Raw genomic sequence first — 25,226 nt, 5'->3', positions numbered from 1 at the left:
GGTGGAGGTGGCGGTGTTCCTGGTGCTTTTTTCCATTCTTTATCTCTGATTTTCCGTTGGCGAAGGGGACTCATTTATTCGTTTTCTTTCATCTGCTATAATCTTTCTGGTGTGCTTTGATCAATTCTCTATTGCGTTTCGTTTGATTTCCCCTCTGCGTCCTGCGCTTTTCCTTCGCATCCTCGTCCCAATGTCACTGGACTACTCACTTCGGGTCATGGTCAAATTTGATCCAAAAGTAGAGAGGTTTCTGGAGAAAGGCGCGGAACTGACTTTATCTGACTGAGTGAATGATATGATATGGATGGATGGATGGGTTTCATCTGGTAGGAGGTATGACATGTATGGTACGGAGAAAATGGAGCTAAACCTTTCTCTCTGTCTGCTTTGTTCATTAATATGCTCGTTCCAAATTCAATTACCAAGCCCAAGTATAATCACTAAAGTTCTTAAGTGCATTACCTTATACTTTGATCATTAACACCTGCTCTGTGGACGATAGGTTGTCATGGATCCTGTAGATCCTCATACAGCTATTACTGTGGGTACTGTACCCACATAGATGATGAAGCCAAGCTCAAAGAGTGACAGCTTTGTTACCAAATCGGTATGATTGTCACATGATGCCAAAGCAGACTGATTCGACTTGATATCTCCTATGAATCAAGCTGAACAAGCAAGGCTAAAAGCACTGCTGAGTATATATTGGGGTATTGTACAGAAGGAAAACAGCAATGGCCGAGAAATTGCCGAAATGAGATCAAATGGCCGGAATGTCTAGATAACATGCGAGAAATAGTAGCATAGGCTTTTTAGCCGTTATGTTGAAGGGGAATGCGAAGAGTCAAGTAGAGGATCGTGTGAATCGGACCCAGTGCGTGGGCGGTGTCTGCTCCACCGCGAGAGATATTGTAGGCCATTTCTCCAGGCTTGGGCTAAGGCGTTTCTTGATCCTGCAAGGGGGCCGTCGCTGGATGGAGTGGCGGAGAGCTGGAGCGGTTCGTGGCCGCCACTCGATGAAATGAGATGAGTCGATCCTTCATGTCCACGTTCGCGCTCGCTCTCACCTGATGTACCGTAGCCGATGGAGCGACTTGGATGGTTACCTGGTAAAGGGCTAAAATAGGTGCTTCGTTTTTGGAGAGATTGTCGATTGTCGGGCCCTAAGATTGAAGTTCTCCGCTGATGGTGTCCTTCGTAGACTGAGCGAGTGTGTCTACGATTTGTCCAGGCGTGTTGGCCGACTGCGCCAATTGTTGAGTGCCGAGGGCCACGGAGTACACTCTCCCTCAAGGTGCTGCTTCGAGGACGGGGTTGCCAGCGGGGACCGGTACCGGTGTATTCGTAGTCCGAGTCATCCAGCTCAGCCCAGATGGAGGCGGGGTCAATGTCAGCAGAGGGAGTTTGTTGAGGAATCGATGAAACCGAAGGTAAACTGGGTGCCCGTCGATGAGGAAACCCATGCGGTGGGTGGGATGCCTGCAAAAGAGGCTGTCGCTCTCCGATGTGCAATTCTTCGTCCTCCACGCCAACTTCACGAGGAGAATGCGGGTGCTCCTCAAGAAAAGCTATACCGGGACCCAATCCGGTTTGAGAAGGGCCAACAACGGTCTCACACGCATGGCTTTCGATAATCTCCAATCGCCACGATAGACAGAGCACTCCACTCAGCAGAACAACCGTCCCGAGCGCAATCAGACCAGCGTGGAAACCCGCCAGCTGGGACAGTTGGCGGAAGTAGATTAAACCATCCAGGATAGCGATGACGTTATAGATGCAGAACACAAAAGGATACAGAATGCTCGTGCTGCACAACTTCAAGCCACGGTGTAAGAAGTATAATTGCGTCAGTGCAAGAGAAATCATTGCGAGGAGAATCACCCATGACTGCCACCGATTAAACTGATTCACACGATCCACAATCGTTCGGACAAGAAGCTCGACAGCTGACTTTGCTAAAAGTAAGGAGTGGGCCGACAAAATGCCACTGATCAGACCATAGCATAAACCACGAATCAGCCTTACACGGCTCGGGAACATTGGTATATGCGGAGTACAGGTACGCCGAATACCTGTATGCCTTGAGCGGTGCGGAAAGGCGAGAAGCTTAAGCGATTTTGAGACGAGCAGAATGACCAGCACGACAACGGCTGTCCCCACCATCCAGAGTACGAAATTGCGTCGCTGAAGGAGCTCTAGCAATTGATCCAGACTATGCGCCGGCTCCCCTATAGCGCCAAATACAGCTATCAAGACTGCACCAATGCAAACCAGGATCGTACCGATAAAGGAATACCTGGTGAACGCTTCACCAAGGACTAAAGTGGCGAAGATCGTGTTGAAAACCAGGCCCGACTATCGCTTGGCTTAGCAAACCTCTACCGTCTGCTACAGAAGAAAAGAGGACACTAACTGCTTGGAGAGTTGAGAGCACTGGAAGCGGAAGCGTAGTGATTTGGATGGTACTCCCCACAATGTTCGAAACAACGAACATTAGCATCCCTAGCTAGAAGGAGATCAGCTCTTCCGTCATTCAAGCGCCCAGAGAAAGTCCATGTGCGCACCTGCCATCTTCGACGTTTATATGGTGGTCTTCGTAGGTCATAGGGATGTTTCTCGTCCTCGAGTATATGCGATTTGCGTTGGAGTGTCAACCCGATGGCTTGGAGACTGGTCGAAATCAAGCCGACTATTACCCCAACCTGTTTGCATCCCAGTGTCAGTCGAAGAATCGAGCGACATCTCGATGGGGAGTAGGTAGTTTGAATCATACCGCGACACTACCCTGGGGCGACAGGTCACCCAGATTTCCCATGGTCGAGTATCCTGATGCATTGGTCGCCAAGCGGGGGACGGAGGAGAACGACAGGGCATGAGAGGAGCTTTCAGTAGTTATCCAAATAAAGGTGCCATGATAATTGAATATTATCCAAAGTTGGGAGGACGCAGGAACTGTGAACACTTAGAATAATATTGAGCCAACACTGGGTCTGAGACGAGGTTCTGACCTCATACGGCGGAAAGACAATGACAAGTGACCCGATCGTCAGCAGATCCGCTTCGTGCCAGCGCCAACACCCTCTCCGTCCACCTGCCCTTCTGCAGTAGTATCGATATCGCGTCACATCTCCCCTTCCCGACGTTTCATAACATTCCCGAAAGGTAAGCATGATCTCTTGTCCTGTCTGATCCCAATTTGCATACAGCTTGTTTATTGTGGGACCTTTAATAACAGCATTGCTGACCTTTAGCTCCTTCTGTCACCCATCCAGCAAAGCACTCCGCATCAGAAAGCTCAATCCCCACCATCGGACGTTCCGACGCTTCCACCCCCTTTGCCTTAATACCAGAACCTTGACACAAAGCCTTCAAAATGCCGCAAAGCCATGCTCTCTCCGATGACCAGGTATGCTATTGTACCGATCATGGATGCAGGTTCACCGAGCTCATCCAGTCTACGAACAGGTTGCGGGCGAGCTCCGCAAGATGACAGCCTTCATCCGGCAAGAAGCGCTGGAGAAGGCCCGCGAAATCCAACTCAAGGCCGACGAAGAATTTGCAATCGAGAAGTCGAAGCTTGTCCGCCAGGAGACCGCCGCCATCGACTCGCTCTACGAGAAGAAGTTCAAGCAGGCTGCCATGTCCCAACAGATCACCCGCTCCACTCTTGCAAATCGAACTCGTCTCCGTGTCCTTTCCGCTCGCCAGGAGCTCCTCAACGACCTGTTCCAGCAAGCCCGCGAGAAGATCTCTACCGTTGCGTCCCAGGATGCCAAGAAATACCAGAACGTTCTCAAGGGCCTGATCCTCGAGGGCCTGTACGCTTTGAATGAGGACAAGGTATCCGTTCGGGCAAGGAAGACGGATTTCAGCGTGGTCAAGAATGCAATTGAAGAAGCGTTGAAGGAGTTTAAGAGCACTGTTGGCAAGGAAGCGACGGCAGAGTTGGACGAGGCCGATCCGTTGCCCGAAGGATCGTATGTTCTCTCGCCCTTTCCCGTCTAGTGATTATCTATCATTCTAACTGGTCATTTCTAGCGCTGGCGGTGTATACATTGTTGGCGGTCAAGGCAAGATTGAGATCAACAACACTTTCGAGGAGCGCCTGCGTTTGCTCGAGGTTGACGCCCTGCCTGCCGTTAGAGAGACACTATTTGGAAAGAACGCAAACCGAAAGTTTTATGATTAGGAAGGGTGAGATTCTCCTGCTCGCAAGTGCTGCACTATTGTCGTTTTATTTCCTGCTGTTTCGGTCCGTATAACCTGTGGTCCTTCACCTTTTTCCTGATCTTTATTATTTGAAATCAGCATAGCTCTGTACACAATTCCTTTCTTCTATTTCCCTTGGTGTATCCCGGCAGGGATGGGCGATGATAGATACTGTTTTTTTTACAATAGATACAAGTGCAATGGCAATGCCATGCTGCATAAAGATCATCATGTCGTTATTTTAGGTTCTTGAGATATGTTTCTCCACAGCTCAGTAGGGACACCCGGTGCGATTTGCACGGTATCGCCACTCTGCTTTCCATCGGCCTATACTCAGCCAACTCATCGGGCCCATATCAGCAGTTGTTGCAATGGTCTGAAGCCCAATCAACGTGGTTTTGTGCGACCTAGAAAACAGCCTTTGGCACCCGATAAGGCCAGCGATGGAGCTCATCACGAGTGAGAACAAGAATGAGGGAGATCAGTGGTTGACTAAAGTCTGAAATGAGGGATTGGCCGTCTCGAGATAAGGTTGAAAGATCAAGAAGGATGTTCATGACTTCGAATAGGCATCTGGGTATCTTTCTTGTCTTCCCGACTCCTCACCTCGATCCATTGCTTCAAATTATATTTGGCGCGTCCATCTTCAGTTCCGTAATGACCAAGCAATGTTTTCTTCGGAGGCGGTTTGGACCTCACAGAATAGATGATGCGGTAGTGCAAAGTTTCGAGGGCCTCCTTCGCCAAAGTCCGCTTGAGGTGAGACGCGCCTGAGTCTTGAATCGACACAAAGATCTTCTTGACCCGATCAGAAAGCCTGTCAACATCGGCATTAAAGTCTTTCTCGGCCTCTTTTGTCGGAAATGCCAGTCCAGACCATCCCGAATCAATAGCAACGTTGAGAAGGTCTGTCACTGCACTGAGTTCTCCGTAGTCATACTCAGGATTGCCTCTCCCTTTATATAGGTTAATGTTGAATCGTCGATCCTTCAGAAGGTTGATGATCATCTTCAGATCGCTCATCACGTCAGGAGCCTCAGTCAGTCGCTCTGGGTCGCTCGTCAAGAAGGCCAGTGCGAGACGGCACCTCAGCGCTGCGATTCGACTTGAGGTAGGTAAGATATGCTTCAAAAGGCGACTCTGCAATACGGAGTCTCTGATGGTGTCGTAGGCAGTTATGAAGACACGGTGCAACTTGAAATTCGGTTAGCGGGTGCTGTTACGCCCAAAGACGCTATGAATCTCACCAAGCTATCGGCCATGCTCTCGGGGACGCTCTCCATAACTGCTGTAATAGTCTTCTCTAATTCTGAGCAAATGAGAGCGTTGCTTCTAACGGATATGTCGAGCGCGAGACGAAAGAGAATATTCAGGAGATGTTCCCTGGTATCGTCGGCAAATCTATTGTAGTGTAAGCATGACCGTTGCAGCAAGCTAAACTCAACGTACAGTTCTGCAACACCGCGAAGTAATTCCAGGACAGATAGCAAGCACGCCAGACGCTGAGGTGATTCCTGCGATTGACTGTCTGCGAGTTGTTAGACTTTTAGGCAACAGGAGATATTCACCAAGAATCTCACTCTGGGGTGCTGGTTCTGGGATAACCAGTTCAGATATATCCAGCGCTTTGGGGTTGGCACCCAGTCGCTGAAAGAGCCTATTGATATCGTCTGGTCGAAACAGAGATTTTATGCGTTCAGCGGCAGTATGCTAACAAGGTCATCTAGTCAGTCATACAAGATCGCAGAAATGAACGGATGGTTCTACATACCTTCAAAAGCCTACAATACGCATGCCTCAGGCTTTCCCGAGGCTCGCAAGATACTTGAACGTAGTGAGCAATGCGGACGACTCCACCACAAATAGATACTGACCAGAATGAAAGATCCAAGACATGAGCTCATCGGAAAAATATGCTCTGGATAGAGCGAATTCAAGAGCGCCAGAGTGGAAGGCTCGCTCTCTCGATTCGGGTTCTATGTTCTAGTTAGGAATCACTAGAAACGGAGTCAGAAGCCGAAGACAAATGCATTACAATACCTCGCAGTACCGCCAAATATGTTCCGGGAGCTATGGGCTCCCGGGGGAATTCCAAGGCAGGAAGAGCTTTTGCCTCGTAGTTAAAGAATGACCAGAATTTCTCTATTTCGAGCGCCTCTGTTCTTCTGACGGCATCAAGCAGACGTTGTAATCCTAGCTCATCATCCTGATCACCGAGTGCTGATGTTAACAATCCTTCATTCAATTGCCTACTAGGAGGAGTGTCAGGTTTTGAAGAACTCTCATCCGCGCGCACAGCTTTCAATCTTGCAATGGTTGCCTCAGTTTCGTTATCAATGGCTGCTTGGGTCACAAGATCATCGAGTGAGAATTTGTATTGCGGGACTTTTGAGGACCTGGCATTCGAAGCCTTATTCGTATCTTTGAGCCTTTGTGAAGGCAACGCCATCTCTGAGTCGCCAACACTGTTCTCGGCTTCTCTCGTTTCGCTTGCGGCCGTTGGGTTTGGTTTCATGAACATCAGCAGCGGATCTTCCAGTTGCTCAAAAGAAGCTATCGAGTCTGTATCCTCCCCATCGGAGCTAATGACAACTTCCCTCCCGTTCTTGACGATCCGCTGAGATGAATTGAAACTTAGTCCCGAAGTATGGTCGCCGACAACCGCCTCGTTACTGCTTTGGAAACTCTGAAATGCTGACTTTGGAGAGGTGTTCAGGACCGATGATTGCAAAGACACTTTCAGCTGCGGGGCTGGTTTATCTGGTGTTTTTGGAGAATCATTGTTTGCTAGGAACGATGATGAGGGCTCGGTGAGGGGTGAAGACTGCAGTGCCGCAGTAAGAGCTTCACTTGGTTTGCTATCAGAGTGAATGTGTTGTTTTGTCAGCGAAACAGCTGGCCGCTTGGAGGAAGCCGTAATACTGCGCGACTGGGACATGTTTAGACCCAAAGACGTCTCTAGATGGACATCACCTCACAGCCTGCACGAGCAACTGAACATGTCCGGCTTATCTGCTCCACATCAACGCCTGACACGGATTGAGCGCGCGCTGCCCTTCACGAAGTCACATGATGCTGAGTCATTGACATTTATCAATCAATCAACCCTTTGCGAAATTTCACATCGTATATTCTGGATTATTAAGACTCGTTGCTTTGTACGAGGCTACGGTTGAGAATGCTAATTTGAGACAGCTGGCGCGACGCGACTCAGGTTTTAGAAGGAGTATGTCTTATGCATTCCATTCCAAGTCAAGCCCCAGTCAGACAGGGTCGATCCAAGACAGTCTATATTAGCTTCTGTGATACTAGATGGTAAAGGGTGTGAGCGGTTCTCCTTTGTGTATCAGCCCACAGGAATTAAAGTATTAAGTGCATGATCAAGTCCAGCCTTGTGCTATCGTGACTAACATTAAAGATATCCTCGCCCTTTTTCTCAGCCATACTGTGGTTCTCAGTTGGCGATGCACACTCGATATCGACTTAAGCCTCAACAAGTAAGCCGCGACAATGGTGACTGCATATACATCATTATGAGAGAGAATTTAAGCGCCTGTCTTGCTCGTGCAGCTGGAGAGCCCAAAGGAAAGCTTGATATTTCCAATTTTAGGCTCTGCAACTACTGTGTACAGTGGGGTGCAAAAAATATTCGACAACCTCTACCTTACCGACTACTATTAGCTAAACTTAATTAGGAAGAAGTTTGTTCCCTGCATAACGAATATTTTGTATACCAACACATCTGCCTTGATAATTGGCGTCGCCCGGTTATTCTTTGCCCTTCACTTTTTGGTCGTTGATAACCTAGGGAAGTGATGAAGATGTACGCGTTTCGTGGCTTTCTGCCAGCAGACTAGGTCCTTAGGTGGTAAGGTAGGGGTGGTTCGAATGCTTTTTGCACCCCATTTGTACTTCAGGAGCTGGGGCTGAGCTTTGATGTTGGAGGATGAATCTCCAGCCGCGGAAAACTAGGTACGCTGCGGTGGGCACGGAGAACTTCGTATTGACTTTAGCCCTCCTGCAATCATCCTGTTGAGTCGCTTCTATCACAAGGCTTGCGCAGGAATTAATATTCGGGAGCTAGCCTCCATAGATGACTGAATGAACCTCAAAAAATGATCGATTCGAGCCGGACCACATGTTAAGTGTCGATCAAAATAATAGCAACCTGAAGAAGGGTTTTAAATCAACACAAAACTCCTGAAGCAATTTTCATCTACCATTCCTTTACAAGCTGCAAAGAAAGTGCAAGTGCATATGCTCTTTTCATACGTAGCACAAAGCATGCACCTCCATGATTGAAAGGCTGATTACTTGTTAAGCGCAGATGCCCCTTCAATCAGGCATGGTACAAGGAGGATGACCTAAATAGGAAACTACCACTGTCCAAGGGGCTATGGTGTCGATCTAACTTGGCCATGCACTTTATTCTCCACAGCAGTTCACGGTTGATCTGACCGATGCGGATCCACTACTGACGCAGTAAGCCCACAGCCCACCTTTGCAAAAGTGTCAAATATCAGCATTTTTCCAACTCATATCTGTTGCTCTCTCTATCGGGATGCGTAGACTACAATACCCCACTTGGAGATACGGAATGTACTCTTGATTACAGAGCGAGCGAGGATAAATATACAGACATCTTAGCAGCAGTCCCGAAATTTAGAGTGAGAGATCAGAGAGAGAGACCGCCCCAAATGCAGCATTAACTAGTGAGATTAGTCATATTTCCTACAAATAAATACTTAGCTCACTAGTCAAAAGTCAAAAACCCTCCACATAAAGATCACTTTAAAGACGCTTCGAGAACAATATTGATGATCACTTGAAAACCTCTCGTACTTTCCCCTCAGGAAGGAAATTGATAGGACAATTGAGATGAAAGCCACGAGTCTAACGGCACGCAATAGGGAGCCACAGCCAATCTGGCCAAGTCAAATGAGGGCAAACCCCTTCAAAATAGAAGCCAGACCAGCAGCCAAGACTCTGAAAAGGAGAGGACCGGGTACGGAAGCAACTCAACACTCCCTAGGACCTTAAGGGGTATCTACATATCTTTATTAATTGTTCACGGAAAGATCAACACTAACAATCTACCTACGATATTAATCGAAATGATCTGTCCATACATTATGCATTGTCGAGATATTCGGATGGATAAAGTAGACCTACCTAGATACCTACTATGTAGATATGCATGACTTTTATGTGTTGCAGTTACAGGTGCGTAAAAGTAAATAATACTTCTGTACTGTGTAAGTTGTAATTCGGTCCTCCGCGATGGAATATGGATGGATAATAATAATGTGGACCAGATGCCATAGGCATGTGCCATTTTGTGCCGTCCCGACGGCTTTAGCCTGTTTCAAACTCCATACTCCGAGAAGCGCCCCTCCGTAGGTGGCTCTCTGGGTTTTTCATATGGATGTAAGCGCTAATACTAGTAGTAACATATCAATAATAATACAGAGTACGGCAAACAACATAACATATCAATAACTTCCCTGAAATTGGCCCCAAGCTGTCGTAGCCAAAATGATCGAGATGATCCAGACCACATTAGTTTGACATGCCACAGTACGGAGTACATGCATGCCGTGTATTCGTGTATACTCCGGCTGCCCTGCCGCAGCCTGAAATCCTTGATTGAGGTAGGTACAAGGGACTGGGTACAAGTACTAAAGTCGCCTTTGATGACTCTGCAATCTATCCGAACTTAAAGGACATAAGGTATAATATCTTACCCCAAATCCGTACTTCGGGTTAGATTCGGTGGCATCCAGCCGTCAATAAGGCCCTACATGCGTTTGTATCGAGTTAAGGCCGATCTGTGATTATAAAGCACATTTAAACTATTCGCCATCCCGATAAGCCGGAAATCCGTACCCAGTGTCTATCTTCGCCGCCACCATTAGAAAATTTTGAGGAGAACCAGACAAGTGACTCTGCAGTCTGCAGCGAGGCTGGAAAGCCCTCGAGCTTATGCACGAATTGGCCTGTACGTCAGCGCTGTAATTTACCGTATGGTAAATGTGAAGGAATAACGGAGTCGCGCAGAAATTATGTTATGCAGGAGAACAAAGGATGTGGAGCACAGTATCTCTGAAGCTCATGCACAGGCATTAGGAACCTGCCTCCAGTGCTCAGTACAAGATGTATGGGGAGAACATCCTGAGTAATAGTGACTAGAATCTCCTGCCTACTCTATCAATAAAGAAATCCGGCTCATTTTACCCTGTCTTTATGCTAGGTAGCCATATTGTACGCCTATAAAGCGGCAATTATGCCCAGCCTTGCGTTCCGTCTGGTGCACTAAGGTATGTATCGATTAGTGACTCTGTATTCCGTAATACAATACCTACCTTACACTTCCCCCCGTCTCCGAGGGGAGTCTGCCGACTACCCAGAAACTGTCTTCCATCTTACCAATCTGATTAATCTTCCACTTTTCTTTTGAAAGGAACACTTCTTTCTTTGCGATCCTTGTCGACACCATTGTTGATATATTTATTGTTGTCCCTTTTCTGAATAATGGACTATCGCTTTGCTTGATTTATACCTACCCCCCCCCTCCCGACCTTTCTACGTACGGCCGTATTGTCTTTGTGGTCTCTTCACTTCACCTTGGAGTCCGCCGCCTCATCGTGACGTGTGTCAAATTGGCTACCTGCGAACTTAGGCCACAATCAGCAGCATTGTCTCAGCGTCCATCTCGGATCACTGAGTCGAGGATAACAACGAAGGTTTTGTGGATTGGAGACACTCTCGAGATCCGGCTCATTGGAGCGGATGCTCTCTTTCCGCCGTCCTAATACAACACGGTCACCTCCGGTTTATGCCCTTCTCACAAGGGCTTGAAGCCGCGTAAATGGCGTCAGATTTCTTGAGTCCGGACTCCATTGACCCCGGGAATGGGGTTCGCGAAGTTAGCAGCAATGTCTCGAAGCCGACGAAACGCCAGAGATGGGCAACACAAAGAGTCGCCGGTGCCGGAGGTGTACGGAAACGTGTTTCGATCATGGATCGCTTGCATAAGCGTTCTGAAGCGAAGAGTGAGAAGCGAGGCAGCATGCTGCCTCCCACAGACGATTCGAATACCGAGAGCGACCAAGATGCTCAAGGCGGTAGTAATCGAAGGGTTTACTTCAACATACCAATACCCGAATCCGAAAGAGATGAAGACGGTCAAATCAAAACGTCGTATCCTAGAAACAAGATTCGAACTGCGAAATATACACCATTGACTTTCATTCCGAAAAATATTTGGTTTCAATTTCACAACATAGCCAACATCTATTTTCTTTTCATCATTATCCTCGGTGTACGTCCTCGTTCCCGGGCCGCTGAAGCTAGCGCAGGTCGATTGCTCTTGAGGCTAACATGATTGTCTAGTTCTTTTCCATCTTCGGTGTAGATAACCCCGCGCTCAACACAGTACCCTTGATCGTCATCGTGGTCGCGACAGCTATCAAAGACGCCATCGAAGATTGGCGCCGTACCGTCCTAGACAACGAGTTGAATAATTCTCCCGTTTATCGCCTAGTAGAGTGGAACAATGTGAACTCGACTGAGGACAAAGTTTCTCTCTGGCGTCGATTCAAGAAAGCGTGTACCCGTGCCACTATCTCCACATACCGATGGATTCGGCGTCTGATGAAGAAAAACAAGGATGTACCGCAAATGTTTCAAGATGAACGGCGCGCCTCAATTTTGACGACTGTAACCCCGCGAGCGTCTGTGTATTCGCAACGTGGTGACCATGGTATGGAAGAGGACGCGATTCAGATGACTCCTGTTCCATCTCCCTCCGCGGAGGCTCGCGCAGATTGGCCACTACCTGCTGGTGATTCGGATCAATTCCTTCATCCGGACAAGCGAAATAGAGACAGTTTACAAGCGGTTACATTACCAGTGACACCACCGCGAAAAGGTGGTAGTGTGGTGGATCCCTCGAAGCAGACAATCGGCAAGGCTAGATTCAAGCGCGATTATTGGAAAAATATCCAGGTTGGGGATTTTGTTCGACTATACAACGGAGACCCTATTCCTGCCGATATTGTTGTTCTCTCGACTTCAGATCCCGATGGTGCTTGTTACGTGGAGACCAAAAATCTAGATGGCGAGACAAATCTCAAGGTTCGTCAAGCTCTGAATTGTGGTCGCCAGGTCAGGCATGCTAGGGATTGCGAAAAGGCCGAGTTCCTGATCGACAGCGAGGCTCCGCACCCGAACCTGTACGCCTATAATGGTGCACTTCGCTGGGAACAACGCGATCCCGACTATCCAGATGCACCTCGAAGAGAGATGGTAGAGCCTATCACCATCAGCAATATGCTTCTTCGTGGGTGTTCGCTTCGCAACACTGAATGGGCGCTTGGTGTAGTCATTTTCACTGGTGACGAGACCAAGGTTATGCTCAATTCCGGTGTGACGCCGTCAAAGAGAGCTAAGCTCGCCAAAGCGCTCAACTGGAATGTCATCTACAATTTTATCCTACTGTTTGCCATGTGTTTCGTCTCCGCAGTTGTCAACGGCGTTGCATGGGGCTCTGATGACAGGTCTCTCAACTACTTTGATTTTGGCTCCTACGGAAGCACTCCGGTAGTCACTGCCATCATCACATTCTGGGTGGCTTTGATCCTGTTTCAGAACTTGGTACCCATCTCGCTCTACATCTCCCTCGAGATAGTCCGCACGTGTCAGGCTATTTTCATTCACAGCGATGTCTTCATGTATTACGAGAAACTGGGAATCTCCTGCGTGCCTAAATCCTGGAACATCTCGGATGATGTTGGACAGATCGAATACATCTTCTCCGACAAGACTGGCACTTTAACGCAGAATGTGATGGACTTCAAGAAGTGCACTATCAATGGAGTTTCCTATGGCGAGGCCTTTACAGAAGCCCAGGTAGGTATGATCAGACGTGAAGGAGGCGATGCCGACACTGTGGCCGCGGAAGCACGAGAAAAAATCGCTGCCGATACTACCAAGATGCTTCAAATGCTCCGCCGAATACACGACAACCCATATCTGCGTGACGAGAATTTGACGTTCATCGCGCCAGATTACGTCGCAGACTTGGAAGGGCAATCTGGTGAAGCTCAGAAGCAAGCAACGGAACATTTCATGCTTGCTCTTGCTTTATGCCATACAGTAATCACAGAGCAGACGCCTGGTGATCCCCCCCAAATCGAGTTCAAAGCGCAGTCCCCGGATGAGGCGGCTCTAGTGAGCACTGCTCGTGATTGCGGCTTCACTCTCCTCGGAAGATCAGGTGACGACCTTATTTTGAATGTCATGGGCGAGGAGCGAACCTATACTGTACTCAATACACTCGAGTTCAATTCCACGAGGAAACGAATGAGTGCAATCATCCGTATGCCGGATGGCACCATTCGTCTTTTCTGTAAGGGCGCGGATAGCATCATATACTCGCGACTGGCTCGTGGCAAGCAACAAGAGCTTCGAAAGAAGACAGCTGAGCATCTAGAGGAATTTGCGCGTGAAGGATTGCGAACCTTGTGCGTGGCAGAGCGAGTCCTCAGCGAGGAGGAGTATCGGACATGGAGCAAAGAACACGACATTGCTGCAGCTGCACTTACAGATCGTGAACAAAAGCTGGAGCAAGTTTCAAGTGAGATTGAGCAGGAGCTCATGCTTATCGGTGGAACAGCCATCGAGGATAAGCTTCAGGATGGGGTTCCCGATACCATTTCTTTGTTAGCCGATGCTGGGATCAAGCTGTGGGTTCTGACTGGTGATAAAGTTGAAACTGCCATCAATATCGGTTTCTCGTGTAACCTTCTGACCAACGATATGGAACTTCTTGTTTTCAACATCCCCGAGGATCAACCGCAGCGAGCCTCTCAAGAGCTTGATGAGCAGTTGCAGAAATTTGGATTAACCGGTTCTGACGAGGAACTCATTGCTGCTCGAGAGGATCACAGGCCACCGCCTGCAACGCACGCGGTAGTTATCGATGGCGATACACTCAAGCTCATGCTCTCTGATGAGCTGAAGCAAAGATTCCTTCTGCTCTGCAAACAGTGCAAGTCTGTGCTATGTTGTCGAGTCAGTCCCGCCCAGAAAGCGGCGGTTGTCCGCTTAGTCAAGAATGGCCTGAATATCATGGCTCTCTCGATTGGAGATGGGGCCAACGATGTCGCCATGATTCAAGAAGCCGACGTCGGGGTTGGTATCGTTGGTGAAGAAGGTAGACAGGCGGCTATGTCCTCCGACTATGCTATAGGCCAGTTCAGGTTCCTCCAACGCCTGATCCTTGTGCATGGTCGGTGGTCCTACCGCCGCATGGGTGAGACTATAGCAAACTTTTTCTACAAGGTAAGTGAGGTATCGATTGACGCGTGCCACACATTATGCTGAACAATCACACAGAATATGGTCTGGACTATTGCTCTCTTCTGGTACTCGCTCTACAATGATTTCGACGGCTCGTACCTCTTCGACTATACATATATTGTATTGGTCAACGTTGCTTTCACATCTTTACCTGTCATTTTGATGGGAATTTTCGATCAGGACGTTGACGACAAGGTGTCACTTGCCGTCCCTCAGCTGTATATGAGGGGCATCGAGCGAAAAGAATGGTCGCAGACCAAATTCTGGTATTTATCTCTCAATTCCTGGTGTTCCAGCTCCTTCTGACATCACTCAGGCTGTATATGCTCGATGGCTTTTACCAGTCGATCATATGTTTCTATATGCCATACCTCCTCTTTAGCCCCGCGACTTTCGTCCATTCAAACGGGTTGAATATCAACGACCGAACCCGAATGGGTGTCCTTGTGGCTTCGTGTGCCGTCATTGCTAGCAACACCTACATCCTCATGAATACCTACCGTTGGGACTGGCTGACGGTTTTGATCAATGTCATCAGCTCTCTCTTAATATTCTTTTGGACCGGGATCTACTCTTCGACAACCGCGTCGGCTCAATTCTACAAAGCTGCTGCAGAGGTTTATGGAGCTTTGTCATTCTGGGTTGTTCTCCTTATGACGGTGATAATATGCCTTCTTCCTCGCTTTACCGTCAAAGCCGTGCAAAAGGTTTTCTTTCCTCGGGATGTGGACATCATTCGTGAGCAGGTCACGCAAGGTAAATTCAAGTATTTGGACCAATACGAGGCATTTGTTCCCCCGAAGGCCGCTGCAACTTCTGGTGGCCTGAGCAATGGATCAGCCGCCTCCTCAGATTTGGGTAAACCAATCCAGTCCAGTATGAAACAGGATCCCTTCTCAGACGATCAGCAGATCTACCCGCCGTCGGTCGCTCCCACAATTCACACCCACAATCCGCGGAGCCAGAACGGTAGCAATGGGACCAATTACAGCTTTGACACTACACAACATCCTCGCCCTCAGTCAGTGCAGTCTGCGCAACGCACCCGTCATTCATTTGATAGAGCTCGGCCGAGTTACGATGTCAATTCCGACTTCAATTCGGGCGCGATGCTGAGCCGTGTCGATTCTGCGACGGGCATACCGGTGCCGCAGAGTCCCCATAGCCCGCTCAAAAGTCCTCATGACCCACCATCATATCAGGTATAATAAGAACTTTTTCATCCTCAGCCCTATATTGCCGCAATGTTACCCACGACTTTCTGGTCGACTTTAGGTGATGCACCCTATCCAACGTTGCATTCTCTTCGATGTGATTCTTGCTTGTTTATAGCCTGCTGTTTATTCCCCGATAGAAGGCGTTCGGTTATACAGAATGGGCAGGTGGCTCGGCGCACATTTCTTTCCATTTATTCCCTCTCGATTTTTTCCACATTCTCCACCTTCAAAAGGGTTTTGTTGTCTTCGATTTCTCTTATTCTTGCATTCCTCTGGCACTGCGCCGGATCTGGTTGCATGCCTTCTTGTACAAAAGCATTTTCCTGGATGCAAAGTCCCAACAGCTGGTCTATCGAGTCGATCTCTCTTATGTGCTGATTTCTTATAATTCCCATCATCATCCGAAACTCTTGCCTTTCGTTTCTCTTCTTTTTTATTCCCCCTTTCTACCCGTCTCCCTTCTTTCTGCACCTTCGACGCAATGAGGACAGGACGTGGAAACGAGGCATAAGTAGGGGTCGGTCATGCTTTTATGTATTTACCATATCTTCCGAATCATACCATTGAAGCACTCAATGAACTTCAGTACAAGTCTTCCTGCTCGTACATGGAAGTTTTCATGGAGTATAGTCCGGGATTTCCCAGTTGTAGTAATTTCAGATGGGTCTTAACGTCTTGTTCTCCATAGCTGTCGCTGATTAATCACATCGACGCTGTCCATCTTTAATTAAGTATTCTAAAAAAGAAAGGGAAATGCTGTGATGAGAAGCGCGTCTTGAACCGATCGTTACAACGCGTAAAGTGGCACACAGCCTACGCCTACCGCCTTTCTATCTCGCCAATCAGAGGAGACCCAGGCTCACTTTTTGTTGTAAAGAGGCACTTGCCTTGAGATTAAGCACTGTTAGACTTCGTTTGCACCTTTCAAACAACCTCATTTGGCACTTCGTTTGTTGTTCGATTTGCGAAGAGGCGCAAGTGAATGTCCTTGTTTGCGAGTTATTTGAGCAGGCGGAGGGTTCTGCCTCGACTGTCATTCACATTTTCCTTGCCCTGCACTGATATTGGTGGATTTGAGCCCTGCCAAACCTCTCTTAAGCTGTCGCCACGAGTAACTATGGTGTAGTAGGAAAGTGCAATCACTCGCTGCACAGATAGTTTGCTTCAAAAAGAGGCGCCCTGCCGTCACAATACGACCCAAAAATATCGGTCTTTGAAGAAGTAATGCGCGGACGCCCTCATTTGCATCAGCAGACTTGAGTAGTCGGGTGTGAGACCATGGACTTCATGGATATTGTCGGGTGAGTATTGAGTAGCCTTGTCAAGGGAAGAAAGGTTTCTCTTTTATATTGTGATGGATTGATGGCAATACTAAATGACCTTTGTACTTGTAGGGAGCTGCGAGCCCTTCCCGATAACGTCCATATTTTGTGCCCTCGACAACACGATGACGACCATGGTCGATACGATGACCCGAACGAGATAGATGATGCGGGAAAAAGCGCAGCGGAACTTGTGGCTGAGGCCAGCAGTCGGCGAGAGAAGTTCCTTTCCTGCATGCGCATATTGGCATATAACCAGGAGGGCGTTGAGGAGCTGCAGACCTGGATCTGGCGCAAATTGGACGATGCGCTCGAGAAATGTGATCTCTGCATCAAACAGTACTACACGGGCAAGATCTGGCTGATGGAGCAGCTTAAGGAGAACTACGATGATGAGGATATTGAGAAATTCGCCCGCATGCTCGACGATTGGGACGTCAAGAGGATTACGAAGAATTTGGCGACGGCGACAGCGAAGCTGAAAGAAGTCCCACCTCAAGAGATCGGGCTTCATGTGTTGGATCGAGCATCGCTCTTGTCAATCTTTGAGAGTCTGAGTTGCGAGGCCATGCTTCGCAATGACACTCTTCTGCAGGAGCACTTCGACGAGCCATTCCGGCTTATTCAAACAAAACGTAGTCTTAAAGTCTCGGATTACGTCCCTGCTGTCACCCGATTTTTATTTGACTCCAACCAGAGCCGAAGCTTCTGGGCTATTCACTCCTGGATGCGCTACTCACGGCCGCCGACCGCGCTTGAGTTCGACTGGGCGATCAAAGAGGGGCTTCTCGACATGTTGAAAACAGCCTCACAGCAACCGCCTCAGATAGCTGTTATCCAGCGACTTTGGCGTGGCATGCAACTTGTAGTGAAGAGATTGGATAAGGACCAAATTACGCATCACCTACGGGCGCTTGAAATAGACCCGTGCCGCCTTTCTGTGGAACATCTTGGAATTCAATCTCCAGGTCTGCGTTTCCTTCTCAACACGATTCAGATCTTCCTCGAAAAAGCCCCGGGGGACTTCTGGGATGCTATGCAAACGATTTCCCCTCAAGCAATCATCGAGCTCGTTTTCTATAACCCTCAGCTAGAGGCCTTCTTGATGCAAATCAGCGAGGGGGAGCCTTACGAGAAGTCCGCTTTGAAGGATATGCTCTCTTGGGTTGAACCTTTCATGTCGTCCTTGAAGGGCGCGCACCAACCTTCAGCCTGCAGATCTCTTGTCTATCAGCTCCTTGATCGACTCCAAAACCCGCGCTTCCCGGACTTGGCTCGGTATCATTGTTTTTATGTTGGACTGGCTAGTTTACTTCAAACACTTCGCAGCTTCACTGACAATGAATCTTCACGAGGCTCGGTGGCGCGCATCGTGTTGTCTGAGACCATGGGAGTTGTGAGCGCAAATATCGAGACAATTTTGAACCCTCCCAAGTTCGCAGTGGAGCAGAGACGCCAAGAGGAGATATCCTCTTTATGCATGGACGTTATCCGTAATACATTGGCCCTTGAGTGCCAATCCTTGAAGAGCGATTACGAAGTTATTTTACGGCAGAATCTTCTTCAGCATGGCGTAAGCACCTACTCAGCTTCTATCTGGGAAGCTGTTGTCAGGAATCTTCACGAGGATAATCGTGCGCTTTCGACCTCGGCGCTGCTTGGTATATTGCCCCTGGTTGGCTTGGAAACATTTCCGACGAAAGGCGAGTCAAGTCCGGAGAAGACACATTTCAACCTGATTTATGGTCATCTGACTCGACTCTCATGCCAAATTATTGAGCGCCTTGCTGATTTCAAGCCCGAGCATCTCAACGAACTGCTCAAGAGCCAAGATACCAGTAGTGCATTGATCTCTGCTCTGTTCGCAGCGGATCTTGACACCTATCAAGCTGCTGTCGACCTCATCAAGAACATGAGCGGTCAGTCAGCTAGAAGGGATGCGATCTCTCATCTTCTACAGTCCTTTTTCATAACGACGATGTACGGACTTAGTTGGTCTTTCCGACGAATCTCAAATATGAAGACATTTGCTTCTGCGCCGCGAATGTTACACACCGGAACAGATATCATTGATATCCTCTGTGATAGTCAGACAGGAATGCTCAGAACTCGTAAGCTTGCTGATCGGAGAGAGATTCTTTCCCTCCAGAAGCTTTGGGAGTATCTCTGGCAAGCGTTAAGCACTATCTTTGATGAAACTGAGGCATGGCATCTCAGAGGTAACGACAAAGCTGTAATGCTGGAATTTTGCAGGGACACGATTCAATTTGCAGACCTGCTTTTCGACCAGTACGGTGTTTTCTTGAGCGCTGTTGTCGATGCGGATCCCAGCCAGGAGGCTTCTGCTCGAGAGAATTTTTTGAAGTCCCCAACCACGACCATGAGCGCGATGGTCAAATGGCTCCGCCTGAAAGATGAATATTTGGCAACTACGCTGGTAGGACTGGTAGCAAAGCTGCTTCGCCGATTAGGGGAACTTAGCGTGACAACAGTTAAAGACGATGCTCTAAGTTTCATTGAAGGAGTTGCGGTCAAGTCCACCATCAAGACTATCCTGACATTGCGAGAGAAAGCAGAGCTTGTTCGAGCTCTTGAGGCATACTACAAGAAACCTGTTGTGACGGCTTCCACCGCTAGCCTCAAGAAACAGAGTATGATCACCGCATTTGCCAAACCAGCCGAAGTCTCCGCTACACCTAGTCCAGCCAAAACAACCAGTGAAGATGAGTTCGATGAAGACAATGTACCAGATGATGTTCTGATGCAGCTATCGCGGTCTGTTGAGCTCAATAAAGAGAGGCTTGTAGCTGAAGCTAGGAGAAGAGGGGACAAGGCGGCCAAGGCCCTTCCTGCAATTCCGAAACCCTCTGCTGCACCCTTGAAACCTAATTTGACAGTTCAGTCCTTCCGTGAAAAACGCGAGAAGGAGAAAGAAGCCAAGAGAAAGCGTGACCTTGCCGAACTTGCACGTTTGAAGAAGAATCTTCCTGCCCGTGGCGTTGGGGAACAGACTGCTGAACAAGGGTCTGGGTTGAGTGGTATCGGGGTCAAAGGCAAAGTTCATACTACTGTCGAGGAAAGTATGATGGTGTCTTCGGACTCTGAATCGGAGTCGGAAAGCGAGGACGAACTCGATAAGGAGCTCTTCGGGCCGAAGGCAAGATCTCAGCCGGACGCAATCAAAGCCTATGAAGAGAGTAAAAAACTATCACTGAAGCAACAGGGTCCTGTCAAAAAGATCAAGCAGGTGCGCTCTGCGAAAGATATGCGGGCACGGCTCGCGCCAGACCTATCTTCTTTGCATCGTACAATCCTCGCTTGGGACTTTTTTGCAAATGGTGATCTTCCGCCAAATTCTGGTCGCACTGACTACAGCCTGGTATCGAACACTTTCAAAGACCCGCTCGAGTACCAAAAAACGTTCGAACCTCTTCTGATCTTGGAAGCTTGGCAAGGGTTCAACTCAACGAAGGAGGAAGGAACATTTAGACCATTCGAAATCAAGGTTGCCACCCGTCTCTCCGTGGACTCTTTTGTCGAAGTCAGCACAGTTCTACCGTCGCTTGAGGTCAAAGACCTCGGTCTCAGCGAAGCCGATATCGTCCTTCTTTCTAAGTCGAGCAGGCCAACATCCGATTCTTCTGCCCCTCACTGCTTCGCAAGGGTTGCCGGCATCAACAAGAAGAGGGGCACGGTTGAAATATCGTATCGGGTGAATCCCGGGAGCCCCTTCATCAACTCACTCGGACCTGGAGTTACAATCTGGGGTGCGAAGATAACCTCATTGACTCCTCTTGAACGAGAGTATGGTGCTCTCATGGCTCTGCAGTATTATGATTTGTGCGAGGAAGTCATCAAAGCCAAACCATCGCCGATCCTCCACTACTCCGATGCTAGCCTGAAACCGATCGCGGACAATTACAATGTCAATCCAGCCCAGGCAAAGGCAATCAAATCAGCTTTAGACAACGATGCCTTTACCCTGATCCAAGGGCCCCCCGGTTCTGGAAAAACGAAGACGATAGTCGCCCTTGTGGGTGCCCTTCTCAGCAATGTTCTCGGTGACCAGGGCGTGACAATTTCACGGCCGACGGGAGTGACAAATCCGAGGGTCCCTGGAAGAACTACAACGTCGAAAAAGCTACTAGTCTGTGCTCCGAGTAACGCTGCTGTCGACGAGTTGGTGATGCGATTCAAGGAGGGTGTCAAAACTATCCACGGACGTCACGAAAAATTAAACGTCATCCGTCTGGGCAGAAGTGATGCTATCAACACGAATGTTCTCGATGTGACCTTAGATGAGCTCGTCAACGCTCGATTGAGCCAAAATCCACGTAAAGACTCGGGCGAACGGGACTTACAGACGATTTATATGGAACACAAAGCTGCGGATACCGCGTTTAAGGAGACCCGCGCAAAGATCGATCAATGCAGAGCTCAGGGCTTACCCGTGCCAGAAGAATTGGAACGAGAGTTCGATCTGCTCAAGAAGAAGAAGACGCAGCTTAGCCAAGAGATCGATACTGCGAGGGACAAGAATCACTCGGCAGCACGCGATGCAGATTTGAATAGGCGACGCATTCAACAGGAAATCATTAACAATGCCCATGTCATCTGTGCCACTCTCAGCGGTAGCGGCCACGAGATGTTCCAGAACTTGAGTATTGAGTTTGAAACCGTTGTTATCGATGAAGCTGCTCAGTCAATCGAACTCAGTGCCCTTATTCCCCTAAAATATGGGTGCTCCAAATGTATTCTGGTTGGAGACCCGAAGCAACTGCCGCCCACTGTTTTATCGAAAGTTGCTTCTAAATTCCAATACGAGCAGAGTTTGTTCGTCAGAATGCAGGCCAACCACCCAAAGGATGTACATCTACTCGATACTCAATACCGTATGCATCCAGAAATCAGCGTTTACCCCAGCGCTGCGTTCTATGACGGGAAACTAAAGGACGGGCCGAACATGGCCAAACTTCGTGCTCGTCCATGGCATCAGAGCGAGCTTCTTGGCCCATATCGTTTCTTCGATGTGCAGGGCCTCCATCAAAATACAACGAAGGGTCACTCTCTGATCAACTTGGCGGAGTTGCGGGTGGCTATGCAACTCTACGAACGACTGATCACGGATTTCCGCGAGTATGACTTCAGTGGGAAAATAGGTATCATTACTCCGTACAAGGGTCAGCTGAGGGAGCTGAAGACACAGTTTGCCGCAAGGTACGGAAACGCTATCTTTAACATGGTTGACTTTAACACAACGGATGCCTTCCAAGGTCGGGAGAGTGAAGTTATCATCTTCTCTTGTGTCAGAGCATCCAACAAAGGAATTGGTTTCTTGGCAGACATTCGCCGTATGAATGTCGGTCTAACGCGTGCCAAATCATCCCTATGGGTTCTTGGTAATTCGCAGTCTTTGGTGCAAGGCGAATTCTGGAATGGGTTGATTAAGGATGCGCGTCGAAGAAATGTATATACCGACGGTGACATTCTGGGCATTCTTCAGCGGCCACAATTTACTGGTTACAAAAACATCGATATGATGGATGCCGAGTCTCCAAATCCTACAGCCTCACTCAAGGCTGCTGGTTCCGAACCCGCCTCGAGACCGACCTCAGCTTCCTTTGACCGGCCAACTTCAGAGTCCTCCATCTCTACATCAGTCTCTAGGAGAGGCACTCCAACTGAACCCCCGCCAGACCTGCCGTCAGGCGGTCCCAACGGTTTGGATGATACCCGAACATGCGGTTACTGTGGCAGCTTTGCTCATATGACCCACAATTGTGACAATATTGACGCGAAGGAGGCATCGCGTGGCACCTGCTACAGATGTGGGCGCTCAGGGCATACACGCGTGGTTTGTATGGCAGAACGCTGCCTGCAATGTGGTGAGTTCGGACACGATGCACAGCGTTGTCAATCTGCGAGGGAGCTGTCAAAGAAAGAGAAAAGTCGTATTGCACGAGAGGAGCATCAACATGCTCAGATGAAGAAGCAGAGGACCGAACGTCAGCGTCAGAAACAGCTTGGAGGACATGATCCGAAAGTGCCGGTTCTACAGGTCTCTTCTGATCCGCCGCCGCGCGAGGATAAGAAGCCTGAGAAACGTAAGCCCGACCAGAGCAACGCGCCGGGCAAGCGCAAGCGTACGGGTTCAGAATCGCCCGATACTTCTAAGGTTTCTAAACCTCGAAGCTCGGACTCCGTTCCCAATCCACCCAAAGGCCCCCGACGCAAGATTGATGCTAATGTGCCTACCAACACCGCTGTAGGTTTAGATTAGTACAACTTATTCAACCTGTTGAGACCACAGCTAAGACATATCGCAGGGCTTGGTCAAACCGTCACGGGATGGGCCAGCATTCGCTCCTTTGGGCAATAACAAGCCCTCAGATGGTCCATCGTCAGGTTCAGGGTCAGCAATTGTATGTAATACCTGCAGTGCTATGAAGGCATGAAGGACTAACCAGTACCTACAGCTCCCTCCTCGTCCGCCGCAAAGACCCGGCAATGGAGTCAAACCACCTCCTCTGATGCGCAAAAAGAAAGAGGCCGATCCATTCATTAGACCAAAGAGAAGGTAGCAGGCGCATCATCTGCTGCATAAACATTACCCACGCAACGCGCATAGACCGCATTCATGCATGTTTCATTCACAAAAAATAACATCCTTGAAGATTTGTGGAACAGACATATTTCCTTCCTTGATACTTGCTGTATGATACGTGGGATTTTTATCTTGCATGCATCCGAGCGGCTGCGCATTATTGGCATCTCTATTTGTTCTGCATGATCATTTTCAAGTTCGTCCATCATGGCGTCTATTATCTTTGAAAGTTAAATACATTGTGACCATACGTCGGCGATTTACGACTCGTGATGCCTCAGTTCGAGAATGTTCGATTTTCGTGATGGAGATGGGATGCATCGAAACGGAGCATTGTTAGCATTCATCTTTTTTTCCCGTCTCTTCCTTGCTTCTTTCTGCACTGCATGTCCACTGTCAGGGGCAAAGCTTGAAATGTCTTCACATTGTCTATATACCCGTGGATATAGGCGGTCGGATGAGATTTTAACGACTTGACGAATCGTTGCCCATAATACGGAGTAGATGATTGGTAACCTTCTGTACTCGATGCCGTGAAGATCTTATTGGGTGTTTATCAGCGATGATCAGGATCTTCGATGACGTACAGTGCAGTTTTCGCCATGCACGCTCTGCCGTGTCGCTATACTTGAGCCTTTATCAGATAAAATAGCATTACTACAGCAAGACTCGCCAGTTGATATCCATAAGTCAATAAACGAGTGACACAGAACACTGATTCTGGGTGACCGCATGCAGCCTGGATCAGGAAGAGTCCTACGCAGAACATAATTGAGATATGCCAAATACGTATGGCATAAGTAGTCAGGATAGAAATTGTGACTGAGCTAAATCGTACCTGAGAGTAATGGCAGGAAGTGATGTAGAATGGAATGCATACTCTGGACATGAGCATGGTGTTGCGTACATAGATACAGGGTGGTTGGGAACATAAGCTGCTCGTGATGGAGTCAATGAGTGTATTAACTCATTCAAAAATCTACAGAGTATGCTTTTACTGTCTGATCTGCAAGGGGCATAATATGGCAACCTGGTAAGTCGGCATATCATTGCCTTTCTTCCGTCGACGACAGGGCAAGTTCGATTGTCTGCTTACCTTTTCCTGTTTGTGTAAATTTTGGGTGCAAGTCTCAAACTGACATTTCACTAAGCGAACATGGCCCTTATTATCTCAGATTTGAGGATGTTTTCTTTCTGAGTTTCGCGGACTAAGAGGTATTGTTGGTAACACATTTCTCATGGTTCGTCGATGAAGCCGGCAGTATTGATCTTATTTCGGTCTGTCTTTGTCCCTGGGTCGATCATAAAGAAGATATGATGGCGATCATCTGTGTAGACTCTTTATTCCCTCCTATCCTATCTCAAAATCTCTCAAAGTTTGTATCTTTGTCCTGAGGATCCCTCCAGAATCCCTTGTGGCGACGTTGTGATCAGTCACCTGTGCTAAACTGCCCACAGACTCCATCTCTTCCATGTCAACATGTCTTTGATCCCTGTACCCCATCATAGACT

The 25,226-nt window shown here is 48.4% G+C and overlaps 5 protein-coding genes across 5 annotated transcripts; 3 read left to right on the top strand and 2 right to left on the bottom strand.

Annotated features, from left to right (window-relative positions):
• Positions 1-462: 462 nt before the first annotated feature.
• Positions 463-3,061, bottom strand: AFUA_6G02100 (uncharacterized protein). Its single transcript, XM_077804929.1, has 4 exons — positions 2,774-3,061; positions 2,565-2,702; positions 2,414-2,506; positions 463-2,355 (listed from the first exon to the last, which is right to left on the bottom strand). Exons 1-4 carry the CDS (start codon positions 2,813-2,815, stop codon positions 820-822), a joined length of 1,809 nt encoding a protein of 602 aa, XP_077661065.1. The 5' UTR covers positions 2,816-3,061; the 3' UTR covers positions 463-819.
• A 368-nt stretch (positions 3,062-3,429) lies between these two features.
• Positions 3,430-4,189, top strand: AFUA_6G02090 (H(+)-transporting V1 sector ATPase subunit E; the record flags this gene model as incomplete). The annotated part of the gene is made up of 2 exons (XM_742775.1): positions 3,430-3,977; positions 4,039-4,189. 2 exons carry the CDS (start codon positions 3,430-3,432, stop codon positions 4,187-4,189), a joined length of 699 nt encoding a protein of 232 aa, XP_747868.1.
• Positions 4,190-4,749: 560 nt separating this feature from the next.
• On the bottom strand, positions 4,750-7,214 carry AFUA_6G02080 (uncharacterized protein; the record flags this gene model as incomplete). Its single annotated transcript, XM_077804928.1, has 7 exons — positions 6,250-7,214; positions 6,084-6,185; positions 5,981-6,033; positions 5,790-5,919; positions 5,659-5,737; positions 5,457-5,610; positions 4,750-5,403 (listed from the first exon to the last, which is right to left on the bottom strand). The coding sequence occupies exons 1-7, from the start codon at positions 7,145-7,147 to the stop codon at positions 4,750-4,752; spliced, it is 2,070 nt and encodes a 689-aa protein (XP_077661064.1). The 5' UTR covers positions 7,148-7,214.
• A 1,296-nt stretch (positions 7,215-8,510) lies between these two features.
• AFUA_6G02070 (phospholipid-transporting P-type ATPase) lies at positions 8,511-16,636 on the top strand. Its single transcript, XM_742777.2, has 4 exons — positions 8,511-11,530; positions 11,602-14,553; positions 14,608-14,837; positions 14,888-16,636. The coding sequence occupies exons 1-4, from the start codon at positions 11,078-11,080 to the stop codon at positions 15,777-15,779; spliced, it is 4,527 nt and encodes a 1,508-aa protein (XP_747870.1). The 5' UTR covers positions 8,511-11,077; the 3' UTR covers positions 15,780-16,636.
• Positions 16,637-16,696: 60 nt separating this feature from the next.
• AFUA_6G02060 (putative tRNA-splicing endonuclease) lies at positions 16,697-24,186 on the top strand. Its single transcript, XM_742778.2, has 4 exons — positions 16,697-17,089; positions 17,183-23,375; positions 23,437-23,532; positions 23,587-24,186. Exons 1-4 carry the CDS (start codon positions 17,067-17,069, stop codon positions 23,689-23,691), a joined length of 6,417 nt encoding a protein of 2,138 aa, XP_747871.2. The 5' UTR covers positions 16,697-17,066; the 3' UTR covers positions 23,692-24,186.
• The last annotated feature ends 1,040 nt before the right edge of the window (positions 24,187-25,226 follow it).

Source organism: Aspergillus fumigatus, chromosome 6, assembly GCF_000002655.1.
Source record: "Aspergillus fumigatus Af293 chromosome 6, whole genome shotgun sequence".
In the NCBI taxonomy this organism is placed as follows: Eukaryota; Fungi; Ascomycota; class Eurotiomycetes; order Eurotiales; family Aspergillaceae; genus Aspergillus; species Aspergillus fumigatus.
The sequence above is the reverse complement of the archived record's forward strand: the minus strand, read 5'-3'. Positions and strand labels throughout refer to the sequence as shown.